A 22002-nucleotide genomic window follows, 5' to 3' on the forward strand; every position below is an offset into this window, starting at 1 on the left:
GCCTGAACATTCAAGCTTCACTTCACAGCCACAGGCCAAATATCCCTCAGTATTTACAGGCCTATCCAAAAACAGAGACCTCGGGCCAAATGCATAAAACTTGATTACAAGTGTGCGTAATCAACAAGGCATAAATGTGCAACATTTTCATCAGATCACTATTTTTTTTAAGTTCATGTCTCACTTTTCATTTCACCAAATCAGGCTCAATTTGCTTTGAAAAACACACATGCACATATGCCCTTCAACTTTGTGAGCACATATATATCCAAACATTAGTTCTTAAATCTGCACCATCAAAGGTGCTTAAATAACCCTTTAAGACAAGCAGTGGCTAGTTGGAGGAAACTGAATTATTTTAATTTATTTTTTTACATTAAACAAGTATTAAACCACCACTTAAATCACTTAAATATTTGAAGAACCCCTCGATTCAGCTGCAGTGTCTTTTCTCAATAAGTTGACATTAGGTAATCTAAGTGAGCTGGGCTCCTTGACTCCCTTTACAGAAGGACATTCTAAAACTCTGTTCATTGTGCTGGAGCATTTTAGCCCTCGGGGTGTAGCAATATAAGACGACCCTGTGAAATCAGCTGCTTTTCCTACATACCAGCCAGATGTGGACACTGGGGGCATAGGGCACTTACAGAAAGACAGTGGGACTCAGTGGTCCACTTGAGTTGTCAGAGGAACTCAGTAATTTACTGTCACAGCCCCTCATGACCTCCTGCACCGGTTTCATTCACTCACTGTGGGGATTTTAACAAATCATTCAGATTCATGGCAGTACGCTTAAACAGTGAACATATTTTAACGCATGTTGGTTTCTCGCTCTCATTCACACACCTTTAGAATAGCATTAAGTTATAGAAAGAATATTTACATTTTCCAGTAGTTTTCTAACATTGGAATATTATATCTGGTATTTATTCCTTGTGTTTTTGCCTTTTAGGACTTTGATCACCGGCATGGCCTCTGGCAGCATTGTGGCATTTAACATAGATTTCAACCGCTGGCACTACGAGCATCAGAACAGGTACTGACGAGAGGTGGATACGTGCAGCAGGAGGCTAGTGTGGAGAATTAAGAGGGAAACCTATCAACCAGTGACCGAGTTGTGCTGCAGAGAATCAAAGATGCTGGGGGCATCAGCACGATAAAGGACTGTGTGTTCTTGCATGTGTTCATCTGGCCTCTGAGGTGAACACATGTCTGCTGCTAAACAATCTGGAGTCAGTTTGTTGGTTTTCTCCTGAGCTCCAGCTGAAGTATTTACCCAAATGAGTCGAGCAGGTCTGCTGTTCTGGATAAGAGGAGACTGAAATCAACTCTAATTAACAAAATTACACAGTTAAGTTATTAAAACATACTTAATGTTCCTGTTTCAACTGTGAAAATGCGAAACAAAATGAGGAACATTTATACAACATTTGTATGGCAGATACTTGGAACATTTTTCTAAGAAAAAAAAATGCTCAACCTGTAAAAAGGACAGTCTAAAGTGTTTCTTCCTTATAAAGACTTGCAACGATCTAAATGCTGTTAGACTACCCACCATGTTCCATTAAGCCATGTATAAATGTTGCAAAGGTTTTCATTGCTCTTCAGATATTAGTTGGTTAGTTCCATGTATACGACCCTTCTTTGCTTATCGTTAACAGTGGTCAAGTGTATGTGTATGTGAAAAGACAATGTTTACTGTTAATTTGTTGTGTTTGAATGTCTATATGGAAATTCAGTGTGTCCTTTGTGAAAAGCGTTTATGACCATGTCATAAATATGGATATTTCCAAATTTATTTTAAATCGGGGACTATATTGTTTATTAATGGAAAATATGAAAAGATTGTATACCGATTCCAGTTTGTCATGTGGAACATGCATTTATTTTTAGACATCGTTTCTTCCAAAAAACATCGAATGATTAAAATATCAGATTTGTTGGATTGTCTAATGATTGTCAACGTGTTTATGGTAAAGCTGAAAGTGCCATTTTTAAAGACATTCTACAGTTTCTGGCACTGCAAACATTTATACTGTTCTTTATGTATATCAGATTTTTTTTAAGTTATTCTTCTTTTGCAATTTTCTGTCCTCCATAACTCCATGCTCTGAAAGCAATATTATGACATGTTCAACAAATAGGTCAATGAGAGGTATTCAGCAGTGTAACAAAATGACATATTAATGAAGAGGACAGCAGTATAAATATGAGTATGGTCTATTTTTGGTGATATGAAAGCTATTGAGTCTTGATTTAAATGAAGCAAGGAGAAGTTGATTTCCATGAGCTGTCAATTTAAATGAACAAAAATATGCAAACTGATGGAGTTAGCGGTTAATTTTTTTTTTTTTTTTTAAACCGGTGCTACAAGACATAAACCTACCTACCCAAAGCTGAATATTTTGCATGTTATAAAATCCTGAAGGCACTGGTTTTTCTTTCCTGTGAAAATCGTGTCATTATTGTGAATAAAAATGTCATATCATTAACAATATATCCGAATGAAGCAGTTAATTTTTATTGCAATCAGTACACAGTAAAAGGATTCTGCAAATGTTCCAGGAGGATGTGTCTGGAGCTGAAATAATTAGGTCAAAACTGGCAACTGTATGCTGAATTTCTATTGTTTTTATTAAAATTGATTGCATACACTGTAGTCACCTTAAGAGTAATTCTTGAGATTTTACTCATGTGATTACTCTATAATAAGGTGTTATAGCAGTAGTGCAGTACATGTTATAAGTAGCTGGAGATTGAATTTATGTGGTGTTTGGTCATACTGCCATCTGGTGTTTCAAAAAGTCACTGCCTCACAAATTAAATCCATTTTATTCTCAGGTTTGGTTTCTGTGCAGAGTACATTGTTAGAAGTTTGCTTTTTAACCACAGCAATATTTTTTCCCTTTTTATTTTTGTTCTCATTCAGATTGTTGTACAGCATCCTTACATTTATGGAATATGGGTAAACAACACTATTCTTTTATACCCCATCTCCCCCAAAATAACAGCACTCCCCGTTTTGTCACACCGTATGTAAACATTACATACGCTTTTGGTGAAGATTCAGCACATTCCCCAAAACTCACACTTTGCTTTTCTTGTGCTTTTTGGGTTTGATCCCTTCAATCGAAAAACAAAAGCCCTTTTTACAACAAAGTCAGTTTAACAGCAGTAACTTCACACGACTAAGTATATACAAATCTTAGCTGTGTATGACTACAGTCTGCCTTTACCAAAGTTCATTCATCTAGGCAACACGTATAATGGTAAAAGGAATGGTTTTATATCTGACAAGCACATGTTAAACAGTAGAAGACCAGAACAACTGATTTGGGATGCATATCAGCACACATGCAGATTACAGTTTATGAAAAAGGAAAGAGGACAGTCATAATAATGAATATTTTGTCCCCTGTGAACCAATGCTTGGAGCAATTAGACAAAGCACAGAAAATCTAGTGACCTAAAATTGCTCAGTCATATTTGATGTGATCACTGAAAGAAACATTCAACAAATTAAATGATGTAATGGAGAGAAATATTAAAATTGCAGATTTTACTGGAAGCACTGTTGTATTACTATTATTTAACTTGGTTCTTATTTCAGTGTGTGAAAATCAACCATGTTGCACCAGTTACCCTCATGTGATAGGGAAGAGTTTGACATTCCAATAATCCCAGCAGCACATTCTCAAATATGCAAGCATTACAAAGGACACACAGCATTTGATAGGTATACTGCCCAAGAGCACAGTATACCCAATTGCACTTAAATCTATATGTGTCAAGGCAAGGCCTTAAAATATGCACCTATTACCAACTACAGCATTGACATTCATATGCACCACAAGTGAACTGCAATCACTCTCACAGATGTGTAACAGAACTATTTAAGTAATCACCCTCGAGCACACAGGTAAGCTAAACCATCAGTTAAATATCAGTGGCCCATCTTCTCTTTGAGGAACTACTATGTGGCAAGACAAGAATTGTCGTCATTCTGTTAGGTCCAGGAAATACTTATTTGGCAGCATGTCTGAAGTCCTTTCAAATAACGTGTCAATGGTTTATACACCACAAAGTCAAGTGCTACAGCACGCTAACTGTTTGCCTTACAGTACAACAGAAGGTTGGCCGATACCGTTAATATTAACAAGCTGAAATCAGATATGTACCGATCATTTACTGAATGTAATTTAATATTTAAAGGCTAAGGTTTCGGTTTCAAAAAGCTTTACTTCCTGTAGGATACAATATTAACCAGCAGAGGGCTCCAAAGTACTACAATGAACCAGTCCTTGCCGCTTGATAGGGCCTAAACAGCTTGTTGGCTTTTTGGAGGGGAAGGGGAAACAACATGCATCTCGTGATTTTCTGTAATTTATAGAATTATCACAGAAGCCTACACAAAATAAAAGCTTTAAAAAAAAAAAAATCAGCATTCAATGTTAGTGGATGTCTTTGTTGGAAAATTCTTAAGAGAGTTGTTCAGGCTCAACAATGCAGATTTGCAGCTTACATTTAGGGGAAATAGAAAAATACTGAAACCTGACTACTGATGTTTGTTTTCATAGCTCTGAAGTCCAAGAGCCAGCTAAAGTCTGTGCAGAGGAGAGCCCAACCTCTGGAAGTTAGCCAATTAGGACAGAGTGAGCTCATCCTTGAAGAGATGTTAGCAAATACAGCCTGTTACAAATCGAGGTTTTAATGGGTGAACTGAGAGCCTGCATTATTAGAATATTTTGAACTTTAAATGATACAAAGATGTGCCATTTGAACTTGGGCATAAAAATATAAACCTCCAGATCCAGACTAGACTTCTCTCTTAAATGCATTCAAGAATTGAAATAAAGGTAACATGACATTTTGGGGGTCGGGGGGTAAAACAGGTAAGGGTAATTATTCAGTCTGTGAAAGCTCAAGTCAACAGACTAGACCCATCAAACCCTCTGCCTCTTTTTTCACAGAGGAATGGATGGCACTGTCACTCCAGGAAGGCTTTTAGAATGGAGAAGTGGGTGAACGGACAGTGTCAGCCGAACTTGGAGAATAGTCTTCGGACTCTGAAGTGACCTCAGCAGGGGAAAGGCCACGGTTTGCGCTGTGGGAGGGGCTGGCACGGATACCATGAGGGAGGTGGGCCTTTACATCCTGGTGGCGTCTTCGTCGGAAAACTTGCTTCTCTTTATCAAGTGGCGTGGTCTGAGAGAGGGTGACACAGCAGCAATTGTTAGCGTATCTAGAGAGCCAGATTAATGAGGATTGGCATCCACTCACTGAGGCATGAGGTACATTTTAGATGAGCCAGTGTCATCATGCACTTGTATGTGAAAAGCTGCATTTCCCTTGCAAGTTTTTCCTCTATGTGAAAAAAAATGACTTCATCTTCTCTAAGGCAAGAAGAGGCAATAAGATCCACCACTTTATGTTGCCAACACTTCTAGAAAGAAAAAAAATGTTTTTATCTTGGAAAATAAAAATGAAGTAGCACAGTTTATAAAAACAACAACAACAAAAAAAAAAAAAACTCTCAAACAACCTTTTTAAATGCAAAATAAGTCGATGGCAAGGAAAACTGTGCAGCTACCTGCTACAGCCCAAATGAGATGATGTAAGGTGATAAAGTGAAGGATATGATGAGGCATGAAAAGGGATCCACTGATGGGCAATATGTCAAACCCTTGGGAGATGGGAAATGGAGACTGCCAGCACTTTGCCATGAAAGCACTCACTTTATTTAAGCACTATGCTGTGTCATACCTTATCCAGTACAAAGGATGCTGGTAGCGGTCCAAAGACCCTGACTTCTTGATGGTTAAGTCCTGGTCCAGCTGAGCAGAGAGAGATGAGCGCAACTCAGAGGATCACTATGAACTCAAAGCATCACTTACCGGATTAGGAACACATCTCTACACTCCTGTTATTATTATTATTGATAAGATACTCGCAGATAGAAGTCATGTCACTAAACTGAAAATGGTTTCAAAATAAAAGACTGTATACAGGAAATGTAGAGCAATGCAGATCCTCCTTAATAACAATGCTCACTTCGAAAACAAGTTATTTATCTTTCAAATCCAGCTTGTATTTGCAAATATTTCAAATTAAAATATCATCTCCTAAAACCTCGTAATGGTCAACTATGTTACTTCTAAGCTTTTCTAACAAGAGTGCTGACAGTCCAGCTAAAAGTAGGATGAGAGGGCAGAGCAAACAAAGGAAAATCTAGCAGTAAGATGCAGATGGATGAAGTGATGACTGACAGAAAAAAGCAGGGAGGTTGCAGATTTAAAAACATCAGAGGACAATCGTTTACCTGTTTTACAAAAGCAGCAATTTTAGTTCCAACTTAAAATGACATCCAAGGCATAAAAATAAAAAGCTTCTGCATGTGTGAGTTGTATGAGGCACATTATGGCTCAAAGCTGAAAAGTCCTTCATTGCCAAAGCATGCTAATAAGCAGAAAGCCCAAATGTAATCTACCGTTGCACACCGACATGCAGTGTCAGTGTGGAGAGTGCAGAGCAGTGCTTACTGTGATCACGGACACTCCAGCTGTAGTGCTGTTGACCTTCACTCTGGTGTTAAAGTGCTTCCTGATCTTCCCAGCCACTGGCAGCTGGTGTTCTTTCTTTGACACACCATCATCCTGATAAATATAAAGAGCCATACTTCAGCAACTCTACTTTTCTCAACGTCACTGGTATCGATGCAGATTCTGGTGAAAGGACTGACGACACACTTACATTGACCCACGAGTGATCAAGGACTTGTACAGCTGTATATCTTTTATCCTCTGCTACCTGCAGCATCCCAGTGATCAGAGCCTAAACAGAGATTTGTTAGCCACAAAAATTCATAATAACATACTGAGGGTGTCTGGGGTGTTTCACATGGCTCGTGATCACAGCAGGACCACTTTCAGATACAAACCTTGGCTGAGTCTGACACATTGTCCCAGTGTGGTGCAGGAAATTCAAGCTGGCCCCTCAAAATCTGTTCAAAAAGCGCCTCCTGATCTTCACCACTCCTGTATACAGTTAAATTATAAAGCTAAGTTGCTCTATAGGCACTATTAGTCTACATGCGACACCTTAAAAATGTATGGAAATAATGTGTAACGCTTAAAGTAAACCTCCAAATACAGGAGCACATACCCACGGAAGGGAGGGAATCCACACAGCAGTATGTAAGTGATGACACCTGCTGCCCAAATGTCAACCTTTAGTCCATATCTATAATATGAATATGAACACAACACATAAAGGACACTTGACGCAGAAAAACAACACTCTTGCATCTTGATGCATGCTCAATCATCCAGGTAAGTAAATCTCCAAAAGTTGATTCTGTTCATCTGGACGTAGCGTTTTCAGTGGGAGAAACGTTTCATCACTCATCCAAGTGACTTCTTCAGTCTCAGCAGACTGCAGGTTTCCCCAATCTTATAAACAGTACATTTGCATAACTAGCACCACTGAAGGAACAATGGGCTGGGAGACCAGTTCCTTCATCATAATTATGCAAATTCTCATGACCATTGATCAACAACCACTGATCAAAGACCACTGATCAATGGCCATGAGTACCATTCACAGAGAGTTGGGGAATGGCTGCAATCACAGCATTGTAAGATGGTGAAAGATGTACCCTTAGGCCCCCTCCTCGATTCAGAGATGGTCTTTCCCTTTTCACATAAATGGCTTCCTTGACTCCGCGCTCAAACCAGCGTCCCTCCCTGTCCAGGATGTTTACATCCTCATCATTGAAATCGAGGAGGGGGTCTAAGGGTACATCTTTTGCCATCTTACAATGCTGCAATTGCAGCCATTCCCCAACTCCCTATGAATGGTACTAACTGAATGGTACTCACTGAAAACGCTACGTCCAGATGAACAGAATCAACTTTTGGAGAACACTCTTGCATTTTTTTTTTTATGGTCTTGATAATGGTGCTGCAGATGACTGGACTGGATAATGTAATTACTGATTTACCCCATTTCAGCAACAATCTCTGGTGCTACATAGGTGGGTGTGCCACACACAGTATAAAGGGGCCCGTTGACAACAGTAGCCAAGCCAAAGTCTCCTAACTTCAGAGATTTACTCCCATCATTGTGCTCATATACCTGGACAAGATACAGAAAAGGGACAGTGGGATATACTGGATGAAAAGGTCACCAATAGTCAATCTGATTAGTAAAACTTTGATTTCATTATTGAGCCATTTTTCTTTTTTTATTAGTGCAGTAATTTCAGGCAAAATTAACTACAAAAAAATTCCATTGACTGCAAACACGGATGGTCTGCACAGAAAACTGACTTTTGGTTTGATCGTGAAATGAATCTTATTCAACAAGCAGTAATACTAAAAAAGTGAATGTGTAGTTTTAAGACCAACAATAATTTTTGGTCTAGAGAAGAAATTTGAGTATATTTGATCATCGTTAAATTACCAAAGAACTGTGTAATTTAATTAACTTATTTACCTATGCACCATTTATTATTGGTAGTTTTAAATCCAAGCTCTTATGTATATATATGTTACAGATTCTGAGGAAAAAACAATGACACGGAAACGGGGCTAATAGGGAAATTGGATATTTTACAATGCAAAGCGATTCCCCACCCATACAGATGCTCTGTGCAGAGTCGTACTTACCAACAGATTTTCTGGTTTTATGTCCCTGTGGACAATATTGAGACTGTGCAGGTACTTGATAGCACTTGCCAGGTTGAACAGCATAGAACTGGCATCGCGCTCAGTGTATTTGTTAGAAGATGTAATGGCATCAAAGAGATCACCCCCCTGGAGAAAGAGTGTTTGAAATGTGAAAGAGGCCCAGTTGCTAAATTTATAACAGTCTGACGCAGATAAATGGTTGATAAAATTTTCTTTTTAACTGAAGTAAATTAATTCAACTATAAACCAGTCTATGACAGCAAAAAGAATGCATTACATATTAAATGTTTTTGATAACTTATTTGAATTTTATCTTGTGACATCGAAGGTTTCAATTTCTTCGTTTAAAAAATAAAAATAAAAAAATCAGTACCTTAACTAACTCCATTACAAGATAGAGCTCGTTTTGTGTGTCCATTTCCTCAATCAAAAGAACTATGTTGGGATGTTTCACACGCCGAAGGATTGATACTTCACTCTGTATCATGTGCTCCTGGGTGACAAAGAAAACAATCTGTACACTGTAGCCAGAATCCTTTACACACAATATATGAGATTTGTTTTGTAATTTTAGAGAAGTAATAGAAAACAGTTTTCAAAAGAGAACTCTAAACTAGGATCATTTGATGCTGTGATTTAAACAAAAAAGAAAACAAAACCAACCAGAACCAAATATTTTTGCTTCCAGCATTATAGCAACCCCTGCTCACCAATGACTTAAAAAAAATGACTCAGCAACAGTTGAACTTCAACTTTATGAACATTGGAAATTTGATGGTGTAAAAGCTGAATTCAGCAGGTGCAGAGCAGGCTCACCTTTCCCCTGCACTTATCTTTGCTGATGATCTTGAGCGCATACTCCCTTCCAGTGGATCTCTCCACACACTCTCGGACCACAGCAAAGTTTCCATCCCCTAAAGTCCTTCCCACTTTGTACCTCTCTGCTATGGAGGCAGGGATTGAAGAGTACTCATCCATTGGCTCAGCTGTGAAAAAAATAAAATGAAATAAAATACACTCTATAATAGGTAAAGCATTATATAGTAGTTTAAATGTTGTTTGCAAACTGTTTTTTGTTTGTTTGTTTAAAATTAGTTTATGTCTTGTGTCGTCTTGATGCATGCTCAATCATCCAGGTAAGTAAATCTCCAAAAGTTGATTCTGTTCATCTGGACGTAGCGTTTTGTGGGAGAAACGTTTCTCCAGATGAACAGAATCAACTTTTGGAGATTTGTCTTGTGTCCTTTCTGACCTTCGCTGCTCGGCCCATCGCCTTCATCCATTGAGCTGCATACTTTGGTAGACGCCAAGGAGAGTGAAGAACCACTGTGTTGAGATCCCTGAAAAAGAAGAGACAGCTATGGAGTGAGAATAAAAAGAAACAAATTTCAGAAGGGGAGCAAAGCTTATAAAAATGTGATTACAGCCAGATTACACAAAGCTTGTTTGTTCCACTCTGCTAGCCTTGAGCATGTAGATAGCAATGAACCAAGCATGGTGAAACCTTACAGAAATCATTGTACCAGCACAAAGACTACCAAGTGATTCTACACAGACAGAAAATGACATGCAAAAACTTCACGACAGTAACAATAGCTACCTGAGCCAGAATTATGAATAAGTGACACCAGTATCACTGATACCTGGATTTTAAATGAGAAATGAGAGACTGTGCACTCTCCTGATCCATGATCAGATATGTCAGAATCGCTGCTGCTTCAGTGAAGATTATGTTTCATTCACAAATTGCTGAAAAGTTGCTAGTTAGCCAGCAGCATTGATTACATGGGCTTTTAATTCACTAGCGTGTTTGTTTAATCTCTTAATTGCTTCATTGTGACAAGGGTTCCCTGAGTTCATGTCAGAGTTTTCTCCACAGGGTTTAAGCTCACTTAAGCATTTTGGATTTTTTCCCCATTTCACTGATAAATCTTTATAATGATTCAAACGCTGACTCACACATTTTTTGGAACTACAAGGATGGTGATAAACTTCTGTTCCATGTCAGTGCAAAACCTGTTGAAGCACTTAAAGTTCTGTCTAATTAAATGAAAAACTTCTTAAAATTCTTCAATCTTGGCACAACACAAATCATTACTTCATTATTTCATTTTTGTTTTTTTTTACCTGTCGTCTTCTGAGGCTAGCTGGACTGGTTGGAGAGGGGCTTGGAGACTTTCCAGAACGAGGTGTGGACAGCTGACTGCCTGCAGTGCCATTAGCTTTTAGGATAAGATAAAGATTAAATACTGTAGCATAAACCAAGTTCACAAGACGTGAACGACAGATCACATGCACACTCTTACCTGAACCGGCAGATGAGGGAGACTTGCTCCTGCGGGGCATTCCACCACTTCTTGGGGAAGAGCGACCATGTACTGAGGGCAGCCGCCCATATGATGCAGACTTTGTTACCCTGCATTCTGAAAAGAAATAAAACAAGCAAAATAAAAGGTGTGGACTGTTCCAGCATCATTATGGCAGAGTAATAAATGATCAGCTTTATGTGTGGCATACTGACCTTTTGTCTTTCTTTCGGCTTCTCTGGCATTATTAAATGCTAAATGGACTGGTTCTTATATTGTGTTTTTCTACTGAGTACGCAAAGTACTTTACACAATGTGTTGCGTTCACCTATTCACACAATCACTTTTTCTATGCTTAAGTGCTTTCTATCTACCACTGACACTCTGGATGCATCAGAGAGCATCTTGGGGTTACGATCTGAGCTACAACTGTTCTCTTTTTTTTTTTTTTTCTTTTTTTGGGCCTATCAGTATAAACCAAGTAATGACATCAACTGCCTACCAACAAGCACGCACTGTAACTAATGTAGATCTCATTTATATCATTATCATACAATTTGAAACAAAGAAATATTTTATGACCAAATGAACAGAGATTATTGGTCTGTGGCTGGATGAGTACAAGACACCATACACCACTTTGATTCGGGTGCATGAGGGTTGGAGGAGGGGTGCTAATTTATCTGATGAGCTGGTGAACCTTTTTGTGCTGAGGATAGGACGATACTCTCAAACCAACTGCAAGTCTTTGGAAGATACTTTCTGTAAACAGTGGTACAGAAAGACATCCACAGCATGTGCCAAAATCTTTATGCGAGACAAAGATTCACTACATCAGTCCAGTAAGCACAGGTTTTGGAGCAGTGTACAGCATACTACCATCCAGAAAATATATATACATTTTTTTTCTTCCCCCAAAAAAAGCTTTGCCTATTTTAGCAAGCCAATTCTTCGTGGTTTGTAGGGAAGAGTCCATGCTGCAGACTGTCCTGCTTGAAGTCTAGATATGTTACATGTTAAAATATTTTACGCATAATTAAGCATAATTAAATGAAAAATATCAGGCAGGAGACTTCAAACTGTGAAGCAGCTGAAGTTTTATCTGAACAAGAAAAATGTGAAATCCTCCTTCAGAGCTAGAGAAAGAGGTGATGCAATAGAGTGGTGGGCATGCTCATGATCCACATTTATTTAGTTTCTTTCTTTCTTTCATTCAAAGCACATTTCACAAAAATATAGTTTTTTTCCTCATTTGAAAATCATTTAATCATCATCATCATCATATTTAGTATTACTATTAAATATAGGGTTCACATGTTTTTTAAATGACTGCACAGCAACTTAAGGTGAACAACATATAAAACACGGGAAATTGGTGCAAGCCTCATAACTACACTTACCACTTTCATCCAAGTTGAAGTCGTCTTGATAGCGGAACTTTTCGGGACCACAAGCAATGAATATATCATCTTCCCCAAAAAAGTCCTGAAGGGAGGTGACCTGAGAAAAATAATGTCTGTCAGCTTTAGTTCAATAAGTCTGAAATGCATTCACTCTCAACTGATACTATACATAATCTGGAAATAAGATGATGTGTTAACATCTTGAAATATTGTATACATACTATAACAGACAAAGCAGTTTTTTCAGACAAAGACATGCAAATCAAGTAAAAATGAGTATATTACTGTTTCTTCTGCTTGTTTTTTTTTTTCAAACTGAGGCAAATGAGATTCAATGCGTCAGTGTACGATATCATAGCAACATGACACATCAATGCTAAGTGAAGGATTCAACATATTGAACAAAAATGTCATAAAAATTCAGGTTGCACAGTGGTTGGCACTACAGTCTCACAGCAAAAGGTATGTAGGTCTGAACCCTGGCAACATGCAGTTAGCATGTATTGAGCTTTAATTTCAAGAATTTCAAGATTTCCTGGTAAAAAGGTCTCTTCAATAAATAATTCACATTTCAATATGTGTCACATTTGTGCAAAGAATATAGCAGTTTGTTTACAGCAAATGGTGTATAATGGCTTTTAAACTTTAATAGGATTTATAACATTTGGATAATCATGTTAAATGGAGTATATAAAACATGTGCTAGTAAAGAAAGAACTTTATTGATCACAATGCTGGATTTAAGGATGCCAGGCTTGAATAAATGCTTATTGTGATCTAAGCACAAATAAAAAAAAATTAATGGTACAGCATGTATAGCATATAAATAAAAGAATTAACCTCTTTCTACTCTTGTGACAGCCCAGCTGCACTTTAATGTCTTCAGGGTAACCATTAAGAAAAGAAAAGCTCCTTTTAAACCTGTTAGATTTTATTCAGTGGAGACCACGACAATGGTGTCTGTCTTCCATTAAATCATCATCTCTAGTGGGCGATTAAGTTAATTGCCCTCTGTTACTGCAGATTATATTTTGTAAAATCACGTTAGAAAATGTTTAACAGTAGCTATTTATTCAGAGATCCAATCGCAACAACACACAGTGGTCAGGCTGTTTCTGAAAAAGCAGCATTTCCACAATGTACTTTACTTAGTTTAAACTTTGGATAAAATAACATAGTAACCAAGTAACCATCACTGTAAAAACAACAGAAGTGTAAATTATAATCATTTCTGCTTTTCTATAAACAAGAACTGTATGGCTAGGTGGGTGCTGGTGTTTGCATTTATAGAAAAGTCTATCTTAATGGTTATATAGCAGTCTCATGAATAAATAAAGATAGACACAGATGACTCTTCGGCTAATAAGAGTGTGCAAGAGAAAGTAGAGCTTCAGTTTTAATTTCCTCTCCATAAGGTTCAGCCTTTAATCCTTATTGTTTAACTGACCTATAGTATTATAGATATCAGTTAGAATACAAAGGCATGCTTTCCACAACATCACATATATTGTTAAGAACTGCATGTTTGCCACTGTGATCACCTCTAGGATTCTCCTGCTATCCCTCTCCAATGTGCCTATTGGACTGGGGTTAGCTGGATGACCCACGCTTACACATGGTGTGGTCATCGATGAAAGCTCCCTCCTTCCTGCAGCCTGTCTGACAGGCTCATTGGGTTTGTTTATTTTGGTTTAAAAACACACCCATCCATAAATGCTTTCCACTACTAACTTTCTACACTTGCATACACAAACACACATTCTGCTACGTTGTTTATGATTTTATGCATATATTCTTCTTTGTTGTTGTCTCCCATTCTTTTTCAACCTATAAACTGAACTGTGACCTTGATGACCAAGGAAATGGCTCTCTTATGTACACAAGAAAACTGACAGCAACAAATGACACAAAAAACAAGACACTGACTTGCAACAGTAAATCTAACTTTATATTAAATTACAACTTCCAAAAAAAAAAAAAAAAAAAAAAAAAAAACCCTAAATGGGATCAGAAAGCAATTATATTGCATTCCTTTTTTTTTTTTGCAAAATCCAGCACACCCTTTTTCTTTTCTTTAAAAATTCAAACCCACACATGACAGACTGTAACAAGCCAAGATGATGGGGAAACACACTTTAGTCAACAAAATATGCATAACCATAATTTGGATATGATTTCAAGTAGTCCAGTGAGGAACAAGTTCAACATATACAGATTGAGTTTTCGAATGCAAAACAAAATGTGCCAAATGTTGGTATCCATTAATCAAGAACGATAAGCTTATCAGGAGCCTAAAAAGATTTTAGAGGCGAGATAGACTGTTTGCTTTAGTATATTAACACCACTACTGAATTACCTTATCACATCATGTTATCACCTTTTTTCTGATGGATCAATATTCTGGTCTCCACTGCACTGATCTTAGATCACAATAATATAAAAAAAAAACAAAAAAAAAAACAGAACAGTCAGGCTGGCTATACCAGTAACCTTTAAAACATTCAAAGGTCATTCAGTCAAGAATTGTTAAAAGGAATATCAGACACATGGGGCTGAGGAGAGGGGTTGCTAAATAAGAACCTTTTCTCTGCATCACTGATGTCCCCTACCCCCAATTCTACCCCCTCCTCCTCCTAAAAGGAAATCCCACAGGGAGGAGCTGCACAGCAGTTACCAAGGAGACCAGACAAAAATCACAGCTTAGTTTAAGACAATGAGAAGGCTACTTTGACACCCACTGTCAGATCCTATCTGGAGCTCTTAATGGTGCAAACTGCAGATAACACAAAAGCAGCATAGCCTCATTTAGAGAGAATGACGAAGCATATTGTTAGGATGTTGTTAAGAATTCAAATTTCCACCTTGTTAATCCCAATCTCTCTCTGTGAATTGTCTTGGAATCAAAAACATTGAAAAGGTTAAAGGTAAATTATTATTATTATTATTATTCTTATTATTCTTATTATGAGATAGTGGAGTCTGAATGTTTAAAAATATGATACCTACCAAGGGCTAAAAACCTTTTACAGATCCAATTAATGATATATGCACTCTCAATAATAACAGCAGTGTTCACATATATATATACACAATATACATATACAAAAGATTTATAACGTTATAAAAGAACATGAAAAAAATATGTTGATCAATGATTTCGCTACGCCTAAAAGTTACCTCTTATTTCAGAGTTCTGTAGTTCCACCAAAGTACTTTGAATTTAGAATTCTCAAGCTTGTGATGAAGCCAAATAACAGAGGCAACTGTGAATGTGATGCTTCATATTGATTATTTTTGCCTTCAGGCTCTGTGACACAGCCACTCCATTAAACCTACCATTCGCATAGAAAGCGCACGCATACTTTTCACAATTCAGGAGCATCCTAGGGAAGTATTGATTTCCAGGGTTTTATCTATGATTTCCGCAAGTGCTGCACCTGACATCCATTCCAGAAATAAATAACAATGGATATATGCATGCTATAGAAGCCTATTGATTTAAGCCATAGAAAAGATCACATAAAGGAACACAATTGTGTAACACAAAGCATGCACAGGTGGAGCTTCCCAGGACACTAACGCTTCTTCTGAAGTGTGAGAGTGAAAGCAGGAGCCAGTCATCTAGCATGCCAGAAAGAAACATGACTCATCTTTACCTCCACTTGGCAAATGGTTCTTGTTCTATTTTGCATGAGCTTCCTTTATATGCAGTCTGTTGTACAAATGCCCAAATCAGTTCTGCTGCAGAAACAGCAGCGACTTAACAGGGGCTGCTCCAAAAACATTGAAGGAAACTAAGTTTCTACACTTAGCTCTTAGAAGTGTTTCAAAACCAAAAAACACCCCCAAAAACATTTATAATAACCAGCCAAGATAATAACCACGCCCTGCAAATATTTTTGGTATAATGAGAGCATGCAAAAAAGTCTATATAATAACGGACAGATGATCAATATTATCACCTAAACTTTTAAAATATTCAAGAATAGTTTCACTGCAACATCACACACAAGTTACTGTAAAGATTTTCTTTACACAGCTCAGGATGTTCACATGCTGTAAAGCTTCTTTTGAATTCCACACCAGAAAATTCCACCGAGTGCAACGGGTAGGTTGAAGGGATAATGCAATGACGAAGTTCATCCAGCATGTAATCCATCACAATTGAGCACAGTTTGTATGAAGATCCATTAGGTGATCACTGTGTGCAGGTTTCACTAAAATCTGACCAATACTTGAGGAGGAATAGCGAGTTTTAACTGTGGCTGGACAGCTGCCTCGCTATGGCATGAGGTCATCAGTCCTTTGGCTGGATGAGCTAAAAATCATATCTACCAAATGAAGTGGCACATGAAGGCACTTCTTTGTACAGCCAGACTACAGAAAGTGGGAGGAAAGTGAGGCACTCTTCCATTTTGTTCATCTTTTTGCACATCGAATTTGAGAAGGCTGCAGAGCAACTAAAACCATTTAGTCATTTTATTTATTGAATCAATAAACAAAGTGAGATTTTCCTAAGACAGTGAGATGAGAGTTACAGCCAGGATCCATAGAGCAGACGTGACATTTGTGGTATGAGTAGAAACCAAAGAGATTAATTGTGGGCAAATCCAGACCAGAAAACGGCAGAGTCAAAGTCAACTTAAAGGAATGAATTAGAAAAACATTATGTTAGCTTCAGCTCTCTTGTACACAGAGCACCATAAATTCCAACCACATCCACTGTGTATCTGATTGGCAAAGCATGAATGGACCATTTAATCACATCCTCTCATACATAACTTTAGAAAGGAGGCGTAAGCCTCTGCTTTCATGCACTGATGTGAAGCTAGACTATCCTCGGGTGGCTGTTGACATCTATTTGAACAAGAAGTGTTGACTTTAGCATGAAGAGAACTTAGCACTGTGCATAATACAGTTATAGTGCGGAGCCACATCCATTTGAGCAGGGATGGGAACATCATGATCGAGTCCCCTCAGACCTACTCAGTCTTAGAAATACTCTTTGCTCCATCTGACGAATAATATCAGGGGTCATAACAGGCCATGTCCCTATAGATAAGTCCCACTGTGTTGGTCTTATCTGTGGAGCATGCATCTCTCCATCACTTTTCTCTGTGCATTACAGTGTCTTGGAGTGTCTTTATTGTGGCTAAGTCCTTACTGATTTTATTTTCTCTATGTATTTAGACACACATTGCATGGCAGTGCACCATTACAGAGTGACTCAGCAGTATGTAGGATCACCGGCGTCAAGCACAGCCACCCGCCAAGCTGATCCACAAATAGAACCATGAATCATGAGTCAAAGACAACTAAGGATAAAACAACAAATCACAGGAATGCCACTGCTAATTTACCAGCAGACCCAAAAAAGAAATGCATAACAATCAATTACAGCCGTTTAAATTTAATCTGTACTTAATTCTTACTGGAAAACAATGTATTTAAAAATAAATTGTCACATTTTTCTTTTCTTTTTTTTAAAAACTGTCAGCAAAAGCCTGTCTAAGAACCCCTCCCCCCCAGAAAGCAGGTCATTTACCAAAAGGTTAAACACCCGTGAAAACAGGTCTCTTAATGCCAATGGGTGTTTATTTGGCCATCTGGTGGCACAACAGGGCAAAAAGTCACAAAACCAGAGAAATGAAGGCACTACCAAGCACACAAGCAGCTTATTATTGGAGATACAGTTAACAAAATCCAGAAGCAGATACAAAAGGCAGTTAGAGACGGTGAGAGGACCATAAAAAATAAATCTGAATTTCCTACTTTTTCCATAGAGTGGGATTCTACTTTTAATTAATTGCAGTATCATTGTGCTTTTTGCTAAACAAATCTCTATTCCTAAAACAACAGAGGATATTCCGAAGGCAGATTTGTTTGTTAGTGTGAAAAACTCCAACTGTTCCTTCTACATACCATTACACAAAGGATGCTTTCCTGGGATTACACCTTAGCCATGTGCTCCATCTTGCCGCCGTGTGTAATAATAAGGCTGACAGACTGAGCACTGCATCTGTGAGCCTTTTCACAATACACCTACAGTCCTGACATCAGTACTGCACCGCTCTGCCGCAGAGGCTGTTCCTTAGCAACCAGCTCAGGAAACCATTTTACCATAGAGACCATCACAGCGGGGGAAAAAAAAAAAAAAAAAGTCAGAGGGATACCAATACAGAGTGCCCTAACTATTTGTGCAATGTTTAGACAGTTCGTAGTGTAGGTGGTACTTGCATGCTGTCCAGCCATGTCAGCCCTACATATAAAACTGATAGTCACTTATGACTCCCATAATTTCCAAGCAAAGGTTAATATAATTAGTCTACATATACAGTGTAGTTATCAATGTATAAATAATAACAGTCCAGAGTATTTAGAGCATATAGTCGAAGCAAGAATACAAGAAGCTTTATAATTAAGTCTCAAGTCGCTGATCAGATTGCATGTTTTGTACAAACTCACTTACACTTAATAGTGTGTTACTGTTAGTAGGAATATGAGATGGAGTCCTAGAAACCTATTTCTCATAATACATTTTACACATATTCCCAGATGACTCTGAACCTGCTGGGCTCTCTTGTTGGGTAAGGAAGCAATTCTCAGGGACAAGACTGAAGAACAGACCACACAGCCTCTGATGTCAGATGCATAACTCCAAATCTTTTAAGCCTCCTGCAAATGTCTACCAAGTGCGGTTCATTGCAATGTTCTAAAATCAAACTTAAGATGTAACACAGCACCACAAATGGGAATTCAGCATGGCAACACCAGAATACCTGTCTCCAAAACCACTTACAAGGGCTGAGGAGGCATGATCCCATTTTACTTTGACTTCTCTTCTAAAGAAGCATCCTTCCACCCTTCCCACTTGTGACCAATTATATGTTTAAGTGGTGGAGAAGCTTAAGATAAAGCAATTGCACTCTTGTAGGTACCGGGCTCTTACTGCATGGTTGTTCTTCCTGCTTTGCCTTTGTCCGTGATTTTCAAATAAAAACATTTGGTGTTAAGAGCTTTAGTTTGAAATAGGGAAATGTGAAGGTAAATAACATCTCTTCTTTTAAACTTTTCAAATTTATTGTATCAAAAGCGCTGCTTGTTACATGAATGTGCACATAGCTTCACTAATGGCAAGCACAAACACACTTGTGTAAATACAAACAGAAGATCATCAGGCACTTATGTAACTTGTCCTGAATGGCACAGTTGTGAGACGTATACTTAATGCTTCCTCTGAGTAAGGACAGCACTGAAAGTCACTTCATACTTTAAACACCTTTAGCTGTAGTGACAAACGTGCTTACTGTGGGAAAATAAAATCCCATTATATTTGCAACTTTTTGGTGATGCCTGAGATTCCCAAAGTCACTACCTAATGCGAATGCTTTCCTACTTGAACCCCACTTGGAAATATGTTGTTGCTGGTACTAGAAGTCTTTGAAATGAACAAACCGATAACTCTGCAGAAAGAACAATTTAACACCTACCGCCTTCCCATCAACGGTATAAAGCCTTTTGACGACTCCAGAGTCTAACTTGATGGCATCTGTGATGTCGGTCATGACTTGCTCAAAGGAGTGTGCAGTCTTCTTGTTGAGCAAGATCCGTACAGCCTTGCGAGGTTTTACTCCACTGCGGACAATTGTCACCAGTTTGGGCTTGATGAAGTCCTTGGTCTCCCTGGTTTCTGGAGATCCAGCCTTGCCACTACCAAGGGAAGAAGGGTCACGGACAGACACAGCAGTCTTAGGACCAACTGACCAGTTAGGATTTACATTCTTTGTGTAGTCCACCTTCTTGTATGGCTCTATAGACGCACAAACATAGCTCTCTCCTGGAGGAAAAAAACAACAACAAGACAACAGATTTTCTCAGCCCATTAGCAATGCTAACACAAACATAGCATATAAAAAAAAAAAGCATAGGTTGTGTCAGAGCAGAAGAATTTAAGGGTTTTTGTTTTTATCTCCTATTTTAGTGTCATTTCCATCATATTTTATTTTACTAGATAACTATTTTACTTAATAGAAGCCAAATCTAAGGCAGGCTTAAAACTGTTTAGAAACAATGCTCACCTTCCACCAGCTGGTCCATGCTGGTGATCCTTATTGACCCATCAATCGTGTATATGGTCCGTACTCCTTGGGGTAAGTTGACATTATCTGACAGACATCTTGTAAGGTCAGCCAAGAGTGCCTCAAGAGACCTAAATCTGTCCTGAGAAATGGCATACACAATCCCCTTGAAGTATCGGTCTCCATTGCGGTAGAAACGGATCTTCTTGGCCTTCTTTTCTGAGCTTAGTGCTTGCAGTGTCCTGGTTCTGTACAGGCTGCAGTGAGCGCTGTGAGTGGGACTGGGGAGCCCATTCCCTCTCGAGCCCCTTCGGGTGTATCTTTGAGCCTTGTCCCGCTCATCAAAGTGTTCCAGCTCCATGTCTGTGCTGTGCTATTATACTGAATAATATGAGGAAAGAACATGCTTGCAATCTGAATACCATTTTAACTTATAACATATTACACCAATTACGTTCCCTTTAAGTCTAGTGGCTTATACAACCTGCTTCAGCACTGGCACAAGCCTTGATGCTGCAACTGCTGCTCATACACACATTATGAAGTAGCATGTCACACCCATTTCATGTTCTCTGGAGTGTCTCAATTTAAATATATAAAATTCACATGCATTTACTGTGGATAATATATGGACAGTAACAGTCTCTTGTGGGATTCTGGCTAAAAGCTTATTGAAAGGTAAACCTTAAAAATACAAAAGGAAGGAAACGGTAATCAGCAGGATCTTCTAGTTTCTGTGCAATCTTACCTCTGAGGTGAAGACGGATGTAATCAAACGCTTCCAGGCGAAACGTGTCTCAGATCTTTTATTTATTGGATACCTTGTATGAACCATGCGTCCCTTTGTTGCCCTGTGATGGTGCTCTGCTTCCCTGCCGTGTGTCTACTCTGCTGTGTACTCACATGCAGATTGGAGGCAGGGCTGTAGCCGGTGTCCTCCACCCTCCCTTACTCCTCTTCCATTGCAGTGATTTACCGGACCGCTCTGCTGTCAGCCTTCCTCGTGCACGCTGCTGCCGGGGCGCGTTCTCGCACGTATTAATAAAATGCGCGTTCGTGTTGACCTGCTTTAGTAACACTATTAGGGATGATTAGAATCAAAAACTACTAATCCTCGTTAAGTTTTACCCGTTAGTTCGCAATAAAAAAAACCTAAGTTTTATTTTAACTTCCAGGTGTAGTTGGCCTGCAGGTTTATTTCACTAAAGTAACAATAAAATGGTGACTTTCCCAATTTAAGCTACCTTATGGTATATCTTACAGACATTTTTAAACAAAACGGCAAAAGAAATAACTTACTATTAGTGTTTCTTTAAGTAATTAACCAACCATTTGCACTGAATTAACAAAGAAAACTCGAATCAAACCGTAAGTTTAGATTCTAGCAAGTGTTTTAGCTCGTTTAAACGGTTACTATCGTTGAAAATAAGTAATAAAATTCACGCATGCGCTAACAACGTAGACAGCAGGTATGGCGGTAATAATGCACTGCAGTTGTGTGTAACGGGAGAAGCTTACACAGGTGTTG

The 22002-nt window shown here is 38.4% G+C and overlaps 2 protein-coding genes across 13 annotated transcripts in view; one reads left to right on the forward strand and one right to left on the reverse strand.

The window, feature by feature from the left end:
- The window catches only part of nbeab (neurobeachin b), a 210689-nt gene extending 207852 nt beyond the window's left edge, over nucleotides 1–2837 (forward strand). For 3 of the 9 annotated variants that reach the window (XM_014410085.3, XM_012921638.4, XM_014410087.3), the window contains one exon: nucleotides 953–2834. In XM_014410085.3, coding sequence (XP_014265571.2) covers nucleotides 953–1043 — 91 coding nt within the window. In that variant the 3' untranslated portion in view covers nucleotides 1044–2834. Of the gene's footprint in view, nucleotides 1–952 lie in introns of all 9 variants that reach the window. The other 6 variants (XM_076873350.1, XM_076873351.1, XM_076873352.1 and 3 more) reach the window with 4 other exon arrangements.
- A 427-nt stretch (nucleotides 2838–3264) lies between these two features.
- Nucleotides 3265–21992, reverse strand: dclk1b (doublecortin-like kinase 1b). 4 transcript variants are annotated; one of them, XM_004560597.5, is made up of 17 exons: nucleotides 21223–21992; nucleotides 20475–20855; nucleotides 19887–20233; nucleotides 12394–12493; nucleotides 10994–11110; nucleotides 10815–10909; nucleotides 9940–10027; nucleotides 9504–9673; nucleotides 9061–9180; nucleotides 8667–8813; nucleotides 8000–8133; nucleotides 7162–7239; nucleotides 6938–7034; nucleotides 6751–6831; nucleotides 6540–6653; nucleotides 5764–5834; nucleotides 5013–5205 (listed from the first exon to the last, which is right to left on the reverse strand). In XM_004560597.5, exons 2-17 carry the CDS (start codon nucleotides 20833–20835, stop codon nucleotides 5148–5150), a joined length of 2178 nt encoding a protein of 725 aa, XP_004560654.1. In that variant the 5' UTR covers nucleotides 20836–20855; nucleotides 21223–21992; the 3' UTR covers nucleotides 5013–5147. The 4 variants fall into 4 exon arrangements, with proteins under 4 accessions (XP_076729471.1, XP_004560653.1, XP_076729473.1 ...); XM_076873356.1 differs by lacking the exon at nucleotides 5764–5834 and having other exon boundaries at nucleotides 3265–5205; nucleotides 21378–21987; XM_004560596.5 differs by lacking the exon at nucleotides 5764–5834 and having other exon boundaries at nucleotides 3265–5205; nucleotides 21223–21985.
- Between the last annotated feature and the right edge of the window lie 10 nt (nucleotides 21993–22002).

Source organism: Maylandia zebra, linkage group LG14 (genome assembly GCF_041146795.1).
Source record: "Maylandia zebra isolate NMK-2024a linkage group LG14, Mzebra_GT3a, whole genome shotgun sequence".
NCBI lineage: Eukaryota > Metazoa > Chordata > Actinopteri > Cichliformes > Cichlidae > Maylandia > Maylandia zebra.